Genomic DNA, 23,628 nt, shown 5'->3' on the forward strand with positions numbered 1-23,628 from the left:
ACTTTTCTATAAGCTCAGTGGCAGGCTGAGAGCTGTCTCTCAGTGCCCATTTCTAAACATTTTCTTTAGTAATAATATGCCTCCACCCCTGTTAAATCTCTAGTCTCCTTTGCAACTAGGTGTGACTAAGTTCCAATTTCTCATAGCATACTTTTCAACTCTCAATTTTCTGTTTTCACAGACACCTGGGTATTTATCAGGCTGATTTGTAATTACGGGTTTATATTTGGACTTTATGACCTTAAAACTAGGTTAGGAAAGCTATTCACAATTACTTGGCTGATTAGTGACTAGTTTGTCACCACGAAGCCCCGTGTTCTTTCAGCACTTTTACTCGGTTTCCCTCACCTTGCATGGTAGGCTGAAAAAAGCGAATATTCCTTTTTCTGACCAGACTCTCACAAATACTGAATTTGTTACAACAAGCGAATAAAAAGGCCGCTCGGAAATGGGAACTGAAAAGTAAAAGTGATGTTTGCAACTGCCAGGTTGGTATCCAGAGGAACTGCCAGGCCTTCCAAGTCTCCTCCTTTCCTTCGCTTCCTGGAAGGTAGACAGGCTGATCAGAGCTGACGCAGAGAACTTGTTCCATGAGAGGCGAGATGTGTGCTAAGGATTTCACGGCAAGAAGATGGAGGGTGCGTGGAGCCATCTACTAGCTCTGGATGGCTCATGCGAGAGACAAAAGCTTCTATCTTGTTTAAGCTACTGGCCTTTTGGTCTTTGTTATCTCAGCTGAAATTGTACATCTACCTAGTTCAACTTGCAACACTTTTCTCCCCATTTGCATATGTCCATAGTTCACCAGTTATACAGATATCAGTTCAAACGCTTCCTCATCCAGAGAATCTTGTTGATCTCCCTACACCCCAAAGCAGGAAGTAGTATTTTCCTCTGCTGATCTCCCTTGGTAGTTTATCTATTTTTCCTTTGCCTAGTGTGACACTTTTATCATAAATGGTCACTCTTGAAATAATGTCATTTGTAGCAACACAGATGAACCTACGGATTATCATACTGAGTTAAGAAAAACAGAGAATGATAAACACCATATGGTATCACTTACATGTGAAATCTTAAAAAAATGATACAAATGAGCTTATTTACAAAACAGAAATAGACCCACAGACATAGAAAACAAACTTAATGGCTACCAAAGGGGAAAGGGTGGGAAGGGATAAATTAGGAGTTTGGGATTAACATATACACACTACTATATATAAAATAGATAAACAGCAGGACCTACTGTATAGCACAGGGAACTCTACTCAGTATCTTGTAATAACCTATAATGAAAAAGAATCTGAAAAAGAATAGATACATATATATGAATAACTGAATCACTTTGCTGTACAGCTGAAACATTATAAATCAACTATACTTCAATAAAAAAAGAAAAGAAGAGAAAAGAAACGCTCATTCTTTCCCTATTCTCAGCTCCCGTACTAAACTATAATGCCCAGCAACTGGGTGTCATATTTTCTGACCCAGCATCTAGCAAAGATCTTTTATTTAGTAGACGTTTGTATTATTTGTTGACTCAGTGAAGTTTTTTAAAATGTAGGATGAAAAGGGACATTCGCGTCAATTTTCACTTAGTTTTGTAACAGAAAATGGTTTCACTCAACAGAGGTAACAGAAAAATCCGATTTCTTCTCTCGCTTGACATCCTGCAGACTTGCAAGCTGATTACCACATTCCTTCTCAGGTGGAGTAAATTTTGTAGGAATACATTTTTAACCTTTTCCTTTGGTCTTGCTATCCTCTCTCTAGTTCTAACAAATGGCCAGAATGTACATTGAGAGAGTGACGTTATTACAATACAGATCCTCTAAACTGCGACACTCCCACTCTCTTCTAGTGGCGGCAGCAGTGGTTCCAGTAGCGGTTCCCAGCAGATTCAGCCCACAAACATAGGCAGAAACCTCAGAACTCTCTCTAACCAATGGTAGATATGGCTTAGGAGCCAGGCAGCCACTAAGCTGCTTTAGCAAGCATTGAGACACGCCTATTTGCCAACACTGGACCAGTTCATCTCCCACAGATGAGCACATCTGAATAAGCTTAGCACACTAAGCACCACCAAAAGGAAGTAGCTTCAGGCAGGCTGTCTTTGATCCTCTGTGGTTTTCACATCCACATGAAACAGCAGTAAGTTGACATATAAGTGGCAACTCATGAGAATGCCTCTGTGACCCTTCACACAGCCACCTGCAGCCCTGACTGGGGTCAAGGCCACATCTGCGCACTCACTGGAACTATCAGACGATTGCAGGGGCCACACGTGAAAACATCTCATTATTTGATGCAGAACTTGGACCCACTAGGGGCCATAGGCTCAATCCTGTGCAAAGACAAGTTCTGTTTGCACTGCCTTTATCCACACCGTGTTTTTGAAATATGAATTGGCTGCATGATTTAAAAAATAGGAAATTTTAGATACATATCTGGACTTAGGGCTTCTCTAGAAAGATAAATGGGAGGGGCAACCAAGGGTCCAATTTTCCACACGGTGACCATTGGCTGGAGCAGAGACAGGGTGTGTACTCTCTGGCTCAGCTCAGGCTCCTTCACTCTCTCATCTCCTAGACTGAGTTGTCCTACTTGTCTGGGGAACTGGCTCCTGCAGACGTTAAACGGTTCACCCTTGCTTCACAGCCATTTCACCTATGTAGGAAAAGCAGTTTAAACCTACTGAGTACTGTCCATTCACTATCTCTGTGGGAGTGACATTGGCTCGGTAGCGGTAGCGCTGTCTCTTGCTGTAGGGCAGAGGCCTCCCTGATGTCATTTACCATTTTCAGTTTTCTCCTTGACACTTGGGTCTGAAGAAGCAGGGAGCTTTGCTGTAAGCTCATTTACCTCCTGAGGCTGGAAGCTATTTACAGCTCCAAAGAGATCTGAAGAACTCTTGATACCCTCCTGATCATTCAGGATGAAGATTTTTCTGTTCTGTTTTGTTTTGCCTTGTTTTTGTAGGACCATTCAATTTACTGGGCCGATTTGGCTTTCAGTGATCATCACAGTCAGATAAATGTTCTCATGAGTGAACTCTATGGGGTCACAAGTGCAGCCTTTGCAGCCACACCAGGGCAAGTGTGCGTGCTCACAAAATCAGCTGGCAAAGGTGCATCAGCGGATCCCAGCAGGACAACTACTTTCAGGTAAAGAGGGATCATGGCATTTCCGTTCTCTCCGGAAGTCAGGTACGTGACCAATAACTTGTTCTAGTCAAGGAGCCAGAGAGGCTAATAGGTTTTTGAAAAGATTGAGGAAGGTTAACCTTCTCTCCAAGGCATAAAAGATAGATAAACGCTAACTTTGGTGGACTGGAAGTGAAGCTGAAATTGGAAAATGATTTTGACCCCTCATTAACTGAAGGACTTACTAAATGTTGCTTTAAAAGCATTTATGGTTCTTATCCACCCCCTCACGCCAGACTGAGATTAGCCAGGGATTTTTATGCTAAGAAAATATTAAAGGTTTACAGGTCGGGTCAAGAAGCCCTCTATGTCATTAATGACAGCCCCAAGTACTAAAGACTGATCCATGATGGGTTCATCAGTGGAAAAATATCTAAAAATATAAGGCTTTGACGGAGAACCTCATAGGCATCATCATCACTCCAGCAAAAGAAACCCAGGTATCTGAAGCAGGAAACTAGATCTGAATATTACAGGCTATTCTACTCCCACCGCATCTGTAGATGGACTTCCTTCTGTCAACCAAAATGAGCCCTGGTTAAACATAACAACGAAAAAAAAAAAAAGAAAGAAAAACATAACAATACGTGATCATGGTTTGAAGGTCCAACTACACGGCCTTTCGCTCAAGTGCCACCTCCTCTGTGAAACCCTCCTTGATCTCAAGGGCAGGGATAGAGTCTCCCTCCTCTCTTCTGAGGCACTTCATTACTTAACGTCTATTGGGGCACTTACCACATCGAAGTTAAATGTTACGTTTAAAAGACTGAGAGCTCAGAGTCATTGTGTCCTCGAGACCTGGCACAGCACTGTACAGTTTTCATAGATCAAGTTCAGGAGAGGTAGGAAGGAGAGAAGAAGGTGGGGGCTGGGGTGGGAGAGGGGGGTTGGCGGGCTAGCAAAAGGGAAGGAAACACAGGCCAGGTGGAAGGGAACAGACATTTAGCACTACTTACCCGAAGTGTCTGAGCTCTTCTTCTTGGGTCTTGAAGCATGCTGCTTCCTGTGCCTTGAGTGTTTCCCACTTTATTAGACTAGTGAACTTATCTTTCCAGATAGTTCAACACTCATTTTTGGAAAGCCTTCCTGCATCCCTCTTCCCTCATCAGTTCTCTTCTATTCATTTCCGACATGATTTAGTTTACTTATCACCTTGGGCTCAGAGGTTTTTGATTTTGTGATTTTCGACACATGTCTCTCCCTGCTAAATTGTGAACAACTTTAGGCCAAGAATTTTCTTTTGTTCCTTCAATTCCCAGGAAGAGTTCCTGGCATAGAGGCTTAATAAATGCTTGTCGAATGAATAAATTAATGAGTAGAAATCCCTAACTTTCGTACATTAACCTAAAGGGGGCCTACATTAAATTTGAAAAGTTACTTAGGATCCCATTGTGAGCATATGAATTTTCTACCTATTTATTCATATCAAAGTTTTGACTCTAGGGCTGCTGTTCGATTTTCTAGGAAGTGTTTGGTTTCTGGGTCACCTTTCACAGTCCGTTACCAAGGGAGCAAGGAGAATTCAATACAATGTCAAACTCAAAAAAAGAATGAGAAAGGAAAACATATAAAAATCAGATAATTCCTTTAAAAGTCAAATATGAATTGTACTCTAATGTTCTTTCTTATTTAAAGTATAATATTCGTGTTATTTCAAGTGTTTCATATTTCTTTTATTACATGAAATGACATAGAAACAAATGAACTATGGTGAGTGGACATAAAATTTACATAAGACTGTTCAGACCTGGGCAGAAGAGGCTCTTTGAGGGAACCTGTAAGTAGGGTGACTGTGGGAGGATGAGAATTGATGAAGACTAGAAAAATAAACGAGAGTGAGGCCATGAAAGGCAGCCAGCACTTTAAGTTACATTCTTAAGTTTGGACTTTATCCTATAGGAAATGAAGAGCTCCTGCAAACTCTACCAGAGGAATGATGTGGTCAGATTAGGCTCTTTCCGTGTTAGTGCAGTACATACATGTGAGGTACACGTGAGGTACACGTGAGGTACACGTGAGATACATGCGGCTGTTGAGCACACACCAAAGCATGGCACCGGGGAGGGAGAGGAAACACTGAGAGACCTTCATGAAGAATGAATATTATTTGATGACCAATCCCATGCGAGGTGTGAGGAAATACCTTCCTTCTTTGAATGTTTCTGATCATACAATTTAGATAACCAAATACTTCTATTTTTCTTTTTAGTTTGATTCTAATGGTACCAGGTCAAAAGTGTGGATGCTATGACTAGCCATCCCCTCTTTAAACCCAGTAGAGAGACACTAAAGAAAAGAAAAATGGTAATGATATAGTCCTAAGGTGTCTTTTTTTCCCCTGACTTATTAAGAGCAAAGCATTTCCAATAAATCCACTGAAACTGAACCCTAATCAGCAATATATTTATCATTAATCAGAGACTTTATTTTGCTCCACTGACTGATTAAATTTTTAGTGAGCCTTTGATTAAGAGACCAGTGCTAAAACTCTTGATCGTCTCAGGCACACAGCCACTTAATCAACAATACAAGAGGACACAGAAAAAGGGTTTAAGAAAAATGATCAAAGTAAAAAGCTACAACACTCAATGTTAACAAAAGTTTTAATACACACTTGACTACAGATGCATACAATGACTACTGAATCTCCATCCATAGACAGCCAACAAGGTATGAATGAATTTATTAACTTCCAACAAAACTTCAGGTTGTGCACTTAAAAAACTGGAAACTATTTAAAAATAAAAATTAACAATGGAAGCAACAATGCTACAAAATATGATGGGATTACTTTAAAGAAAGGGTTCAAGTACTGTTTGGAAAGTTCTTCAGACACTAGTCTTTGAGAAGTTTGTACATTTCCCATCTTTGCATAGTAAAAAAAGAAAAACAGAAACTAAACCCACACACATTCCACTCGGTAAAACTCCACAGCTCTACGTGATTCACGTTTTATAACATGCACTTATGTGTACTGCTCATTTATCTAATAGGAGTAGCTCTACTTTGATGGGCTCATGCAGTATCCCAGGGTGAGCAATGAAGTCGGCGCACATCTCCTCATCCATGTGTTATTAATTAACGTAGCAAAAGTAAGCAGGTGAAATGGGAACTTGTCATCACTTAACACTAACTCTTGTTGGGTAACATTAAACAGTGATATGCTTGTGTTTCGAGCTCAAACGAATAAAAAGGCATATTCACACCACAAGAATCAGCAAATGAATGGCATATGCAAGAGAAAATACAACAGAGTTTGAAACTACATAACCTAATACCATCAAAAATAACTATAATCCACTGTTCACAACTGGTATGTTTGCATTATCTTTCATAGTCATACACAGGTAGCTTAAAGCTTGTGTATTTTACATATACACACAAATAATTTAACACTGGAGCATAGGTTTCATTACCTATGAAATTGCCAGTGTAACAAAAAGTTACACTGACATTTGCCATATGTACATAATATTTGGGGACCACTGTGGTCTGATTTAAAACATAACATCGCACATTTACAATGTTGTTTGTGAAATGCTCAAAAGTGAACAATAGGTTTAACTTGTTTGCACTACCATGGTTCTGTATCTATTAAGTCACCGCGGTGCCTCTGGAACAGCAGTGAAATGTGTACGGTGGACCCAGCAACAGAGAGATGTAAACAATGTGGTGACGGGAAGAGATGCCGAGTAATCTGAGTCTCCTCCAAGCTTCCTCTAAGGGCCCATGCCGCTTGGTAGAGGCATACACCCTGTGTCTTATGAAGCCAAGAGTACGGGCTGATAAACCTTGTAGGTAGCCCTGTTAGTACGATATAAACATACAGCTAGTTCTAGAGAAAGACTGCATACCTGTGTAGCACCTAGGACTCAGAAAGCAGTAACAGGATTAAGATGTTAGGTTATGGTTTATTGTAGCATATAGAAATTAAGGTATTCTGCTCTATGATTGCGATACTTCCACAATTAAAGATAACCCGGGGAAAACCCCACTGTTTAAGCAGTACATTTTTTGGACTTAATCCTTTGCAAAGTCCAAGCAAGTGTGATGAGACTAGTGTCATGAATCTCGCTGAAGAGGAATTTAAAGCTCAATCTAGCAACTAATTTGGTTGTCATGAAGACGTGACTAGTACAATTGGATGTCCTGTTTCTAAAAACAGGACATTAAAGAAGTGTGGGCTCTTTGGGGGCCTTCAGTAAAACTCATCTCTAGAAGGCTGCTCACTGAAAGGATCATGTACAAGTTTTTACATTCAAAACAAAGCTGGGACCAAATTTCTTTATGAACGTATATACTTAACACTTGAACAAAAGCTATCTTGACCATAAATGGAAGAAGAATTCAATGACAGTGAATTAAATTTAGAGGGACCTGGGAACCCAGATTACATCTGCAAATCTGCCAGGAGGGGAAAGAAGGATGTGAATTTGTATATAGTAGAATCCCGTTGTAATCCAGCGCAACATTCCACGGACCGGCCATACACTGTGGGCCAAACAAGGTTTGTTGAAAATACAACACACAGAAGTAAAGCCTATTTTAACAATGCTCACGAGAAGGTAATTGTTGTTTCTGTCCCCATTACCAGCTTTACAGTGGGTATCTACCGTATATATTTTGAGGCAGGAAGTTGAAAGCATGAATGAAATATTGACAATAATAGATATGAATAAAATGGAAAGCTTAACTTCTTCCTCAAGCTTCCAACATTTAAAAATTATTTTTTAATTTAAGGCTTTAAGTGTATCCTCCTTTCACACTAAAGACAGGGAAAGAAAATTGTCAGAACCAAAAACTAAAACCGTGAGCTTGGCACTTTTGTGATTGATTTGAGAGGGTGTCTACTTTCTTACATTATATACATATGTTTATAATGACATCCAAAAAAATTTAGAGACTTAGTACATATATTTGCATTTACATAATTTTTATATTTTTCATATGGGTTATTTTGTTCTTTGTGTCCCCCACCCTTTGTTTATTTTTGGTTTCAAGCATTTCATCTCATTCAAGCATTTCATTTTTTAATTGCACCTGTTTTGTGCCCCAAATCCCTGAATCTGTGGCCACATCTGTCTTTTTTTAAGCAAACCTAAGAATCACTGTACAACATGTTACAAGAGAGAAGGATAGAGACAGAAAGAAATAGAGAAAAGAACCCAAAAAGATGGGGAGCAAACAATAAACTCAAATTTACAGAGAACCTTTACAAGAGAAATATTTCAGTACAGACAAGTGAAAACGATGTGTCAAAATCTCTTATTTCCATATTTACATTTATAAAAGAACTATACAATAGCTTCATTGTTCAAATTCCAGCTCCCATTTCCAAAGGATGCTCAGTCCAGGAGAAAAGACAACGGGAAAGTGAATCAACAAGAGCAGGGGTGTGTGGAGCTCCTCGTGGCCTGGTCTAGACTAGGGGGCTGGGGGTCAGGCAGCTTCCATGGGCTCATCTGTCACCTTCACCTTAGGAATTCAGTTGCAGGTTTTGCTGTGGATTGGCTTGCTAGATGCTTGTTGTATATATGCCATGCAGATTTTACCCTTTGATCTTCATGCCACTGGAGTGTGTCATTGGTAGGAAAAGAAAAAGAAAATCATGCCAAACCATTTAGAAGATATTAAGTGCCAACAGGCTGAGGAAAGAAAAAAAACATTTGCTATTTTTCAATGGTTCTTTTATTGCACTTAATTTTTGTTGTTGTTCCTTCTTCCTTTCATTGGAAAAAAAAAAATTCTGAAATCGTTCTTTTTATAACATTGTCTTTTGCTCCCTTTTATTGACAGGTGGTGGGAGGAGGTTCTTTGAAATTATTTCCAAAAAGGACAGTTTTCTTTTACCCCATCCCTGTCACCCCAACTTTAGTTCTGTAGTCATTACCACCCAGTGTTTTTGTTTACAGACTTAATAGTTCCGGCAACGATGCTGCAAGTATGTCATACCCAGAATCCAACAGTGCAAGATGCCGTTCATCCAGTGCCGCTGATTCAGATGGGGCCTTGCTGAGTAGGATCGAACCTCCTCTTCTTGACATTTCTTCCAGAGTGCGTCAAAAGAAGATGCAAGCAGAGGGGAAAAATCCACAATATCAATCAGATCGTGACGAGAGAAGGGTAATGATAATGACAACAATGCTAGTTCCAGAGCAAAGTAATCAACTGGCCCCAAGGCAGATTTTCCCAAATAACTTGAAATTGAAACACAGAACAGCTCACACTTTTGGCTGTTGGTACAACCTCCCTGCCAGTGTATCTTCATTTATGAATACCAAAAGAAGCTTCAAGTTGTTCATTGTAAATCACAGAAAGCCACGGCAGCCCAATTTGTCTGTTTCAGAAGTAAATGACATGGCTAATTTTAACTAGATGTAAATTATTCCAGGGAGGCTCTCCCACTTAGGGGGCTATTAGCAAAACTAAGAAAAATTCTGCAGGTCTTATAGCTACTTCCTTCCAGAACTTGAGAGTTCTATATCAGTGGATCAGCTTCTGTCAAAGTGGAAAAAAAAAAAACAAAAAAAAACCACCTTTGCTCTACTCAGTTATCTTGCTGCCTTGGTGGTGTGAGCTCTTACCCTACTCTGGAACAAGCATTTTTCTTACCCAGAAAGCTGAAAACCTGAGTGCACAGTAAGACAGTACACTCAAGGGAGAGTGGACACAGGCTTGGGTTAGTTAAGCAAATGCAGCAGCTTAGCTTAGTTTGAAGTAAGCAAGTTAAAATGCCTTGCTCACGGTGTCCGGTCTCCTAAAAAGAGGTTCCCATGTTTAAAAAGAGAAAAGAAAGAACCAGCAAGACACTACAAGGCAACAACAAAAGTTAGTTGCAACCTCCCCGTGGTCTGGCTTTATGTGGGGCATCAAGCAAGGGGGCTCATGCATTCAGTCTGCACACTGAGCGGGTGCAACGCAGCTGCCACCGCGGCATCATGCAAAACTGGAGACCAACGAGTCCCCAGGATCCCTCATCCCCCTGCCCACTCACTTGGGGACAGTTGGATACCCTTACAGCTCTAAGTACCAAAAGGATTACAGTATATTCCTCCTCGCCCAGAGGTAATTCAAAATCAGAACAATACCAAAGCTCAAAATATGTAGAAAGACATCCTGCAAAGTTCTTATTTTTTTCCGAGATGACCACTTTTATGCTTCTCTTTTGAAATAGCAAAAATAAACATCTTTAAAGAAAATCTCCCTTCTCTTTTTTAACCTTTTCATTATGGCATCTTCATTAATGGCTTAAGCATGTGGATCACTGGCTAACGTGTAGTGCAAACACTATTTCCAACAGCGCTACTTTTTTCTCTTTGCCATTCCCCACCCCTTCAACCCTCTTTTGGGTCAGTATTCTTAAAAGCAGCCATTACTGAAGCTGCCCAGGAAAGAGAGGTGAGAACAAACAGGAAGTCTCCCGTGATGTATCTGTCACTGCGCTAGTTTACTTCAGAGCTCAGGACCTGTGTCTCTACCTATGTTCACTGCCCTTGAAGGTAGATGTATAAGGAACCACACGTCCTGCGAGTCAGGTGGGGAAAAACAGGGACTGCTTGACCTTGTGAAATGACCCTGACGGACTAGGAGCCCCAACCTATTTAGATATGTATTGCTGGAACTCATGAGAAATGTTAAACTAGTGTCTCCCCAATTAAAAACGGATGTGGAGGAAAGATCAAGTGTGCTCATGCTACCCATGTAAATGACTATATTGCCCTCATTCAAATTCAGGGAACATCAGATAAATAGACACGTTTACGGTCATAATGACAATGTGGTTCTTTTTTTTTTTTTGGCTGCACCGTGCAGCTTGCAGCATCTTAGTTCCCTGACCAAGGATCGAACCCGGGCCCACGGCAGTGAAAGCACTGAGTCCTAACCAAGAATTCCCTGGTTCATTTTTAAAGGGAGATATAAAATTCCATTTCAGCCTGGCATACAGGCAACCTCTAGTGTCCAGAAGCTTGTGCTCCTTTTAAAAGTCAGTTTTTGAAGCTTAGATTGCATTTTTTATACAAAAAATGTTCTACAGTATGACTGGACTCCCAGGGCAGACCAGGAGGCCAAGCCACCCTCCTGTCTATGGGAAAATGGACTCTAGAAACCAATGGGGAATTCCAGGACCATGTTTCCTCCACTGACGTCCCAGCAGGGAGAAAGTGGAGCCCCGTGATGAAGACAGAGAGGGATACTCCTGCAGCAGGCTGACTTTGAGGGCTCCTCAGGGGTAAACTGTGAAACCACTATGGGCTACTGTATGTTGAGAACTGCCTGTCAAGTCTTTTTGTTCTATTTTAATGAGAAAGCACTACTCTCATGCGTAGATGCTTGCTGCTTTTCTTCCACAAGTGTTTCCTCTGAATACCTCTGCTCACTAGATTCTGAAGGCAGCTCACTTTTTCATCATAACCTGCAAGGTATTTCTGGATCATTATAAAATATTAGTGTAATCCATAAACCCTGCATTGACCCAGTTTTCATCCATTTTCACTACTTTTGAAAAACCTGTACTTTTGTCTACTATATATTATACTACATATACATCTATACAAAATTTTTAAAAAGCACTTCAGGTAACAATAACCATCTTGGAATTGCAAAGTCTCAGGTCTTCTTTTAAGGGTATGTCTATCCACCACTAAGACCTTCTTTTCTTTCCATGATGAGTCATCACCTGCCCACCAAGAACCCTTTGCCCAAGCCCGCCTCCTTGGTCACCTTAGACTGAGTTCCCTTCCCCAGGGGGTTGAGTCAGGGAGCTGAAGTGGGTCTTTCTGGCCAACCCAACACCACCACCACCTGTGAGGTCTGAGTGAGAAAGTGCCTAACCCAGGAGTCGCAGGTACTAGAGGAATAGGGCTCCTTATTTTGCACTGGGATATGGTCATGTAATTCAGATAAGCAGCAATCTGGCTATCCTCCTCATGGAAAGACTACCTAAAATTGATTCCATTTCCTAACTCTATAAAAATGAAAAGCAAAAAAAAGAAAAAAGGACATTTGCTTTTTTGAGAAAATGTAATTAGCAATATTAAGTTCCTTTCAAATTTCATCCAATGTGACATTCAAACAATTCAGTTAACTTTCCTTGTGATAATCCAGATATGGTCCTTTAAATTTCATTTATTGCAAGCACCTAAACAGTCTTTTCTTTAGCACTTCCAATGACAAGGAACATAAGCCAAACAAAATCTCCTAGAGTTCAAGTCAGGCTCAGTAAGGACTTGTATCCCAAGTAACTTCTCATAGAGAGGAAACCACATATGTAATTCCACAGACTTATTAAATTAACACTTTTAATGTCAGGAGGAGCTCTGCCAGACTAGGACGGCCACTCCTGCCACCAAATCCCATGCAGAGAGCAAGCAGCGGAATAATGGGACATGGCAACAGTCTTCCACAGACTGAGATTATAATATGGTTGGAAGAGCTCAATATTCATCCTAAAATCTTGTGATATGAATTGCCAACAAACTATGGCATCATCTATTACCTTCAAGTTCTTTTCCTACCATCACCTAGAATTCCTCTTTTCTACTACCATTGCCGATGATGTTGATATACTTTATGTGCATATAAATGACCATACTGTTCACATCAAAATTCCTGTCTTCAAATTTAAGGAATTCAGCTAAAAAGCCATATCTAGGTTAATAACAGCAATTCTGTTCATTTTTAGATGGAGAGATGCAATTTTCTTTTTATATATTTGTCACTTTTCCTGAGCTTTAGAGAATGATCCTAAATGCTACTAAAACGATCCTTCATTTTCTCGATTTTTTCCCAAAGTCCAGGGAAAGCAACAGCTCTAACGACCTAGTGGAGCAGCATTATTATTCAGCACCGGATAGGGGCCGTGAGTCTCCAGGAGTCAACCAGGACACAGGTTTGCAATCCTCCGCAGCACAATTCGTAGCTTTATTTAGTGTGTGTAGGGATGGAGAGAAAAAAAGAGCATGGGGTGAGTGTAAATCGATGCAGATGTGGTGGAAAGTTGGACAAATTGGTGTGCCAAGGGCCTATGTTCAGTTTTCACAGGATTTCTCAGAGAAAAATCCTGACACCCCCAAAGACTGTGAGTTCATAGACAGAATTATCCCTTAGCCATCTTCATACTTGGAATATGCAATTAACTGAAGTTACTAAGGTATGCCTACCACCACATTATCCAATACATCAGAATATTAAAAAAAAAATAACCTACCAAATTAAGCATTTTTTTTCTTTTTAAGAGTTTCACAACCTTGCTCATGCAAGTCTTACTTACGTTAACTAAAACTTTCAGGCTCTACTATTCTGCTAAAAAGAAGTAATCTAAATTCATATTATTTTTTTGACCACAGCAATCTTGATAAAGCTTCATTATCACTTTACATACACAAATATGTACACATTCACACATGCATGTACACTCACATATGCTTATGCTTTTACCACCTATTTCAGGGGAAATATGGTTTAAAAAAAAAGAACCATAAAGAACGGCAGACAGTGTCAGGAGTCAGAGCACAGCTGTATTTCTCATGCATACTCTAACAGATTATGTTTGGTGTGATACTTCCTCCACATCTATGTTACTCAGTGTTATACCTAAAGACATGTGACATTAGGAAAAAGCAGTACTTCCCCTGAGCAGTTAATATATTTTCCTTTGATCTAAAAGTTGATGTACCCTCAGATTCTTCAGGCTACTTTGCCAATTTCCCGTCTAGTAATAAAAACCCGTCTCAGGAGGGATTTCCAATAAAGGTATTTATTTAGAGCAATCCTTTTTAAAAACTGTTTTCAACTTCTGATTCTAAAGAAAGCTCTTTTGTATCTACACTGAACTCAATGAAAAAACTCGGAGTTTCCATTCAACTAGCAAATAATTTTACTTCCAAACCACCTCTAGGCTAATGAGCTCCAAAGCTGTCCGAACGGTGGGAAAACCGAAGCTTTATCGTTCGGCACCCAGAGCTTTCTGTTGCAAGGTGTAAGCACTTATTTAAAGTTTAATACAAACCACATGGTTACTATTAAAATCTAAAGATCTAAGCTCTGAAAATATAAAGCTCCCCATGGAGCAAACCAATAGCACAAAGAGTAGCAGCTTCTCCGAATTTAAACGGCTGAAGCGACATGTTCAAGAATTCTGCCTTCATTTTGTTCTTTGTTTCAGGGCGTACAAATATTTACTTCGCACTGCTGTGTGCCTGCTACAATGTCTTCCTATAAGGGTCATAGGGATGGGAAGGGGTATTGACACAGCCCAGCCGTACACGTGTCTGCACAGCTGTTTTTCTCACCTCATTGAGTATCCATTTCTCCCCTCTGTGTGTGTGTGTGTGTTCTGATGATTAGACATCTCTCGCAGATATAAATAAACTGTACGGGCCTAATCCACTTATATACACAGTGATAAAGGCTTTTTTGTTTTTCCCCAAAGAAACATGCAATTCAAGCTGTGAGCTAGGCCAGGCCACTGTTTTGAGGTCCTGCTACAGAACAGTGCTCTTATCTCCAAATGCTGAAGTGATACATCTGTCACTGCAGATGGCTGGATGGCAAAGATGCCCAGGAGACTCTTCTCTAGGCCTTTGAAACTGAGGTTACCTAACACTAAGGAGGCATAAGCCTGGGCATGAGCCCAATTTATTTTTCTTGAGGCATATTTATGAAAAAGTTCAAAGGAGCATTCTAGAATGATAACAGATCCTGGAACTACTGCAACGTACAATGACATTTTTACAGTAATGAGACACTGAAAAGTTTTTGCTGGAATTAGGTCAGCCCAAACAAACATATATTCTTTTGTTAGGTACCATGTGAGAGACTCACCATCTGGGCAATATTTTGGTAATACCATACAAGAAATTGAAACAGGACTTGCTTACTTTGTGTGTGTTTTTCAAAGTATTTTGATGCCAAAATTACTGTTTCGCCAAACAAGTCCAAGTTTATAAATATCTCTGTAGAAAAGACGTCCCACCTGATAACACCTTTCCAACTTGAAGCCACTCAAAACCTTGTAGGCTTATGCATTAAATCTTAATATAATAACAAAATTAGCAGAAAATGTTGAATTTATTTAAATCATCTATTGGTTTGTTTTTCTTTCATAATCAGTTTCTAATAATAACATTTTGCCTGGTTTAAATATATTGAATTCAGAATTCCAAACATAAAATAGAATAAAGTTCATAATTAAGGCAATTATTCAGATAATTCAAGGTCAGAAACTTTCAATTTCAATTGAAACTTTCAATTTAGGTCAAAAACTTCCTCTGTTAAATAACCAGATGGAGGCAAAGTGGGTTTTGAATTTGGGTCTTATTTCCTGTTTAAATTTGTTTCCCTAGATCTAATTGAAACTGAATTGATCACAGGGAGTGTTTGGCACAGGAGGTCTTATCCACAAACCACAATAATCAAGTCATCACAGCACGAAAAGGTATAAAAGGCAATTATCCAATGAATCCAAGGTATGGAAACATCCAAACTGGATAAATTAGGTCCAAAAACTTGGACCACAATTAAGGTTTGTTTGTGATTATCTGGTGTGTCTATTTAAACAAACTTACTTCAGTGATCAATGTACAATCTAAACGGAAAGGTCATATGAAAACACAAAGGCCTACCAGTCATGTCAATATTAACAGTTCATTAGAAAATAGTAAGTGTCACAAAGCCACAGACTTCAAATTCCAATGAGAAACCAATTCAGTAGGTTGGGGAATTAATAAAACTATTTTTTAAAATCTGTTTTTATAAAATTAATGAAGCTGTTCGAATCACAAAGCTATACATGTTACATGTGAAAAATAAGAACCAAATGGTTACTTAGGTTGTGAACATTTCAAAATGTCAATGGCATATACACCAGTTTTAAACAGATACAAGGAACTTATATCCACTTATTTCCAATGACATAGTTTCCTCGATTATCTGCATATAAATAAATGTTTCTCAGGATGCTTGCTCTTAAAAGTTATTTTATCAAAGAACTTCTCCTTTAAGCAGTGCACGTGAATGCCTTCTACATTTCATGTTTTCCCATTTGCCCGAAGATGATATTTGAGGTTCCATGTTTCTCCTTTTCTGACCCATTTCTGAACAAAAATATTTATTTTTAGCAGTTTTATTGTTAAAACTCGAAATCTGGTAGCAGGAACTCAAAACTTAGTTATGTAAGCAGAAAAGAGAAGTGCCAGAGCCACTGAGAAGAAGACATGCGGCATTGCTTACTTAAATCCCCATCCTGTGCCCCCAAGGACAATAGCTGCTACCAGGATGGCACCAGCGATGGAGCCTATTATGAGATTGGTGGCACTAGGACCTGTGACAAAGGATCATGGGAAGAAAGTCATATGAGCCGACCACTTTCATTACCACCAGGGACAGGCAGATAAGCAGTTTCAGGAAGTAAGTCCCCTGCATAAAAGATCGCTAAACACTTAAATCGCCTTTATTTATAGACAGCTACTGCTTGGATTCATCTACCTGGAAATCTAAAGTTTCTGCACCACTGACAGAATAATTCATTCCATTCACCTTTTTCAGAATTTGAAGCAAATTATGGATGCCCAATAGCTGCCGTTGCCCATCTTTCTTCTCCTCCCCTTTCCCAGTATCACGAATCAAACAAGTAAAAGAGCGAATAAAGAACACGACTGCGTTAGAATTCATTCAATCTGACTGGCAAATGAGGGCATGAAAAGAAGGAAAACTATTCCACTGAAATGCTCTTTCAAGCAGCACATAAAGTTGTCTGAATGCTAAATTTTTTATCCCCCGCTGGAGACAGTTAAAATTTAGAAGTTGGAAGGAGGGTATCAAATAAATAGAAACGTTGAAGCTCTCAAAGAGCTTCACTGTACAGACCTATACAGTGTTTACACAGCAACATGGGGTTCCAAAGACAAGATATAAAGGAAGCATAAAATTCATTTGGGTAATTCTGTAGAAATGGGAAAAAGATTCCTTAGGTTCTTTTGAAAATTGAATCTATCTTCAATTTTCCAGTTATTGCTAAGAGAAATCTGAGGCTTAGAGATAGTTTAAAAAAAAAAAAGAGAGAGAGAGAGAGAGTCGGAAAGACAGCAAGAAAGAAAATGCAAGGTGGAGCTTCTATCAGTTGTTTAAGAGTTGAAACATACAGTAAATCCTCTCCACCCACATGGAAAATACTTTAGCTCACTGTTTTTAAATGTAAGAAACGCTAACTTCAGCAAACGAATTATTCTAAGTATCCCAACCTCCAGGATGCTAATATGCAGGTCCAGTGCTCCTAACGGCAAGCCACTTCCAGTCCTAACTATACATCTCTGTTTCAGAAGTCACGAGGCCAATTTTCATAGTTCCCCTAAGATCCTGAGTTTGTGTATACATTCATTTCTGTGTAAAAAATTCTCTTTTCTGCTCACATCAGTGCCCTCAACTGTGTACATAAATGGATGCCACTTTTAGCAGCACCAAAATTGTGTGCATTGTATATTTTTACTCGGAGACGCCCCAGTGCTGTGGGCATGAGTGGGGAGGTGGAGGATGAGTGAGTCTGGGAGACAATGGGAGGCTGGGGGATGTGGTCTTCACAGGCTAACCACTGAGGTTCTACAGAACATAAATCTCAGTGGCCTGTAGAGACACACTGAAAATAATAAATAATAATGAGTGCAGGAAAAGCAGATTGCCTACTGTATATTGAGCACTTACTACATGCCGGGTGCAGTTCTAAGCTCTTGACAGATATTATTTCATTTGATCCTCACAAAAACCTTACGAGATAGGGACTATGATTATCCCTGCTTAATAGATGAAGAAACAGAGGCTTCTAGAAGTTAATAAGTGACAGAGGCAAAATCTGAACACAAATTTGTCTGACTCTCAAGCTTATGCTACAAATTGAGGGTCAGCGAACTACAGACCACAGGCCAAATATGCCCCCGATGCTTTTTTTGGCAAAGAAATTTTATTGGAACACAGCCACGTTCATTGGTTTACATACTGTTTATGGCTGCTTTCATGCAGAGACAGCAGAGGTACGCACAGGCTATGACAGACACCCTGCGGCCTGCAAAGCCAAAACAATTTACTGTCTTTAAGATTGCTAAACATTATCCCATTTAGCTGTATTTCCTCCCCACATTTTTTTCTGCTTTTGTTCTTTTTTTTTTAATTTTTATTTTATATTGGAGTATGGTTGATTAACAATGTTGTGTTAGTTTCAGGTGTACAGCAAAGTGATTCAGTTATACATATACATGTATCTATTCTTTTTCAAATTCTTTTCCTAGTTAGGTTGTTACAGAATATTAAGCAGACATCCTTAGGCTATACAGTAGGTCCTTGTTGGTTATCTATTTTAAATATAGCAGTGTGTATATGTCAATCCCAAACTCCCACATTTTAATAAGGAGTCAAATTTTGAAACAAACTTTCAAAAAATTTGTATTGCCATCTACATTCTGTATGCTTTAGAAATGATTTGTACTTTACCAGCCCAGAAAGCATAGGTTGGGATTAGAATCAATACATAATCCATGAGAAATGATTCCTGATTTACAATTATAAACTAAGGAGTAGAAGTAAAGGCAAAAATCCCAAACAAAACCCAAAAAAAAGCTCTGTGGAATCCTCAGTGACTAAATGAACATTAATACTATCAGTTGAACCAAAAAGTGTTAAAACCATCTATATCATACTATGTGGATTTTATTTTTAAAAAGCTATATTTCTGTTTTTAGCAATTATGGCAAAATTTAGAATTTGAAGGAAAAAAACCAGTAAACTAGTAGACAAAAAGAGTGCAGAAACCAAGTTAAATAAATAAATCTATTTTAAAGAAAAATATATATGCTTATACGGACTTACCTGTCACAACCAGAAAAAGCCACAAACTAACAACAGTGGAAGGGTAGATGGAACAAAGGTTGGTAACAAAGACTATGCCTTACAGCAAAGGCCTTGGATTTTGCCCAGCTCTAAATTTTTCCAAGGGAAATTTATTAAAATTCATCCCTTCTGTTAGTACATTTCAGTTATGGCCAATAAATAGTATAAAATGATATAAAATGGAATTTATATACTATAAAATAATATAAAAAATGGAATTGGGATGATTTTTTTAGAAAACTACCTTTCTTCAAGGAGGAATTTCACATAAATGTATATAGAATTTCTCCTGGAAAAGGAATGTTGCTTCTGTATATAATCCAGTTAACAGACCCAAAGTGAAATTTTACAGGACAAAGTTCTTGTTTTCTCTAAATATTTTACCTCTGTCATATACAAGTAAGTAAGGAGAAATAAAATATTTATTTTCTAACAAGTAAAGAGAAATAAAATATCTTTTCCAGTATTTTAGCTTCCCTTGGGTTAATTAGCTTCACAGTCCATACAGATGGGATATGAGTTAGAAGATCCCAGTCTAGTCAAAGCCCTTCAGTCAAGGGGAGAGAAAGCTTAGGTAATCTTCAACACAAAGTGAGACCTCTGGACTCCTTCCCCTCTTAATGCTATTTTGGTGCTGAGGCCTCCCAGGCCCGTACTGTACTGTGTGCAGCAACTAATGGGACAAAGGAGGAACGTGTGTGATGTTAGCAACAAGCCCGTGGTTTGGGGAGGTTGAATCGAGTTTATCTGGTGTTTCCTTAAGATACTAGGAAATCATTCCTGGGCCACTGGGGAGGGTTACCACCACTACACTGAATAGAAAAGACAGCATGTGTGGGGTATTTCTGTTATTTGTAAATGCTCTCTCTGTAATTAGACGGGGAAAATATTAGGATAATCTTTTAGTCTACAGATTGGCAATCTCATAAAAGCAATATCCCATGGAAAAATGACAGCTGTTGTGAGGATGTGGATCAAGTACAGAGCAACCTAAATTAAGGCACCAATGAGAAGAGCTGTATTTCTGTGTAGGGCAAGTGGCACACAATATATTTATTTATACACTGGTTATTTTTAAGACAAACGCACCAGATAATTTGCAACTGTTCACTTAAGGTTTGCACTAAATATCTTTCCTTTCTTAAGGCTCCTTGTTTCCAAATATTTATGTAAACTTCTGATTTGAATGATTAACCTATTCTATGAGAAGAAAATAAAGGCAGTATCCTGAATATCTTCTTTTTTTAAAAAAAATTAAGCTGAAGCCTCCTGTATCACTCTAAATAAATGGAGGAAATATTAGTGGCTACATTTGGATTATCTTTAAAAGGAGCTACAACTGTTGATAATTCCTAGCTGTATACGTGCATCTATTTGACTGGTGAAGATTAAACTTAACAAACTCTCATATAAAAGCATTTTTGTCAATAGTTTGTCCAAAAAAGTCTGTATCTTAAAATTACTTTTACAAATGGAGGAGCAATGGAAGCTTTTGGACCATTGCCTTAGTTGTGAAGACATCATAAGCACCCCAATATTATTTTATGCCCCACATTGTTCCAGACAGGAGAAGGTTCTCCACTGCACGAGAAAACCACAGGACACAAACACATCCAAATCACACCACAAGGGGCACTACCATGGGGAACACAGCAATGAGACAACACATGGGGGAGTCAGATGCCAAGGGTCAGCTCACACGCCAGGAATCAAACAGAAACACTCTGAAACGCAGAAAGATGCTTACTCTATTCCCCACCCTGTGCCTCCAAAAATCACCCCCAGGGCCAGAATGGTGCCGGCCACGGCACCTATTAGCCTGCTTGTGGCCATGCTCACTGTGTGGAGGGAAAACGGAGATTTTTTTAACAAAGGAAGTTAATTACACACTGATTTCACTAACATACACATAATCCGTTCAGGAAATGCTCTGAAAGTCAGTTAAAGATTGAGATCTTTGCTTTAAGATGTGAAGTTAAGATCTACATACACATTGCAAATATTTGAGGATGATTTTGAATTTATGTTCAAATTCCACAAATGCTACTTAAAAACATAATCTTTTATAAATACTTTAAACATGGAAATAATCCAATTTGAGTTATAGGTCCTACACGGAGTGAGATAAAATTAAAATGTAATTTTAATTGCATAACAGCAAATCTGTATTTTGGTTATGAAAGTAATAAACCATTACTATGCTTTTTATAAACTTCTCAAACCATGAAATATGCCTAAGAAGCTATATCTTTTTTAAAATTCAGATCTTATTCCAATTTTGTGAAAATCCTTACAAATTTAAAACAGAATATATTTCAAATGAACCACATTTTTACCTGGAAAGTTACTTTATCTGGAAAAGTGTATCTCAAATAACCTGCAATGTTTGGGACACACATTGTATTGGGACATTTAGTTTTTGTTTATAGTCTCCAGTGTATAAACTACGCGCTGAGAGAAAGTTGGGGTCTCCGGGCAACTGTCTTAATTGCTTCAAACCATGCAGTAGCGGATGGCTGAGTGGAGACACTCCATCCCCGCACATCACGACTTCTGTGAATAGCTTTGGCAGGTTGCAAAATGGGCCTGGAATGAGCACAGGTCCCCAGCATTCTCTGCATGGGCAAGATGAAGTTTAGCATTGAAGGAGGGAGGCAGGTTATTCAGGGTTGAACGTGTCTGTGCGGCTGTGACTATACATGCAAACCTGTGGACAAAAATGCACTTTAACTCACATTTCTATGTGAATCAAAAGTACTGGCTTCAATCACTTTACCAATGAAGGCCGAAATTAGCTTCCACAAGGCTGCATTCACACAGATTGTGTGTTATGGGAAACAAAGAACTATGACTCGAAGTCACAATTTTTAAAGGCTTAATATTGGGCTTGTTAACATTTTGAGCTAAATATTCTCCCAAAGAAGAGAGGGGACCTTGGTGAGCAACTGTACAATTGCTTCATTTTATCACAGAGCAAATAATCTGAGTGAGAGATTCTAGTTTTATCATTAACTAAGCACAACCTGAGTTGTTCTTAAAATAACGAAAAAGATGGGGGACACAACAGAAAACAGAGAAAGTCTATGGAGAGCATTGAGGGGAAAAGAAAGAAGACCAACATATAAGGTGGTGGCAATGTTTTCCAAATATGACAGTACATTATAATTCAAAATAACCTAACTGATGGCTCAGATTTCCAAATTGTGGAGGTAAATATTGGGAAGAAGGGTATTCTAGATCGAGTGCCTTATTTTTTCTTTTTTTGAGTCCTTAGAAAATCATTGCTTTCAGAATACTAAATTAACCAGGATACATCGTGTTATCATTTTTTTTTCTTTTTTTGCTTAAGTTTTAGGCATTGGCCCTCAGACCCGAAGTACGTGAGAGTACTGTTACCTCGTTAATTCTTATATAAGTTCTATGTGCTAAATTACAGGAAACACACACACATCTCTGTAAAACATAATGATAAATGAATATTTGTTATCTTTATAGTAACTGTACGAATGATGACTAAAAATAGCTATTTTAAAAGGCTTTTTGTATTTGCTATGGATGTAATTTCTCACTGCAGAACCGAGAGAATTAGGCAATCAATCATGCAGGTGTTAGAAACAACCAGAGGAATAAGACTTCTACAGATGCTTCAACTATGTATTCAAGATAAACAGATATAGTCTTTAATCTCCCCTGAGCAAGAACAATTATCTCCAGTTCTTAACTGATGAGTAGGCAACACCAAAGCAACATAAAAGTAAGTGGAAAAATAGCTTTTTCAAAGGTATCCTCTCCTGTCTTTGCTCTCCCTCCCTCCCACTACTTTTAATGGTGGTATACTAAAAATATATGTAAAATGCATTTCATTCTTATCATGATACTTGACAGGGTTATCTCTTTCAGTAGGTAGCGACTCAACGTGTTTTCAAACTGGAATGAATTCACTGAGTGGCTCACAGGTGGGTGGATTTGTACAGGGGAAAATATTCAGAAACCAAGGTCTCAGCTGCTCTTCACAGCTACAAAGAATTTATCTTCTCATCGAAAAAAAATTCCTTGGATATTTAGGGGCCTATGATCTAGTTTCACTTCTGTAAGAATTTATTTATTATGTGACTGTATTTGTTCATTCACTCACTCATTTGTTATCTACCAAATGCCTTTTTTTTTGGGTTCCAGAAAATATGGTGTAAGAGTAAGGGAGCAAACAACACAGTTTGGTTAAAGATTAAGTATAGTATTTATTTCTAATCTTAAATTTTAACAAGATAATAAATCTCTGCAGAAGGAACTTTGGTGCATAGAGTACAAATGATGGCTTTGATGCCTCCTGCCTTTGAAGTATTAAAGGATGCAGGATTATAGCCCCTTTTGGTTCATTGGAATCACATAGATGATATAATGCAGCTTTTTGTTTCAGAAAGTCTCTAAAAGCAAGAAAAGAAAAAAGCCAATCGCTCAGTTTCAAAAACACAATTTCAAAGTGTCTGAAGCATGACTAGTCTGTGGAAGAATTCTACGTATAAAATAGAAATTCCTAAGAAAAGGAAAA

General features: G+C 38.7%; 1 protein-coding gene across 1 annotated transcript in view; it reads right to left on the reverse strand.

Annotated features, from left to right (window-relative positions):
* Window positions 1-7,459: 7,459 nt before the first annotated feature.
* The window catches only part of ADAM23 (ADAM metallopeptidase domain 23), a 163,367-nt gene continuing 147,198 nt past the window's right edge, over window positions 7,460-23,628 (reverse strand). The window contains exons 25-26 of the mRNA XM_029224413.1: window positions 16,434-16,524; window positions 7,460-9,249 (exon numbers count right to left, since the gene is read on the reverse strand). Coding sequence (XP_029080246.1) covers window positions 9,201-9,249; window positions 16,434-16,524 — 140 coding nt within the window. The 3' untranslated portion in view covers window positions 7,460-9,200. The remainder of the gene's footprint in view (window positions 9,250-16,433; window positions 16,525-23,628) is intronic.

Source organism: Monodon monoceros, unplaced genomic scaffold (genome assembly GCF_005190385.1).
Source record: "Monodon monoceros isolate NGI ecotype Baffin Bay Population unplaced genomic scaffold, NGI_Narwhal_1 Super_Scaffold_16, whole genome shotgun sequence".
NCBI lineage: Eukaryota > Metazoa > Chordata > Mammalia > Artiodactyla > Monodontidae > Monodon > Monodon monoceros.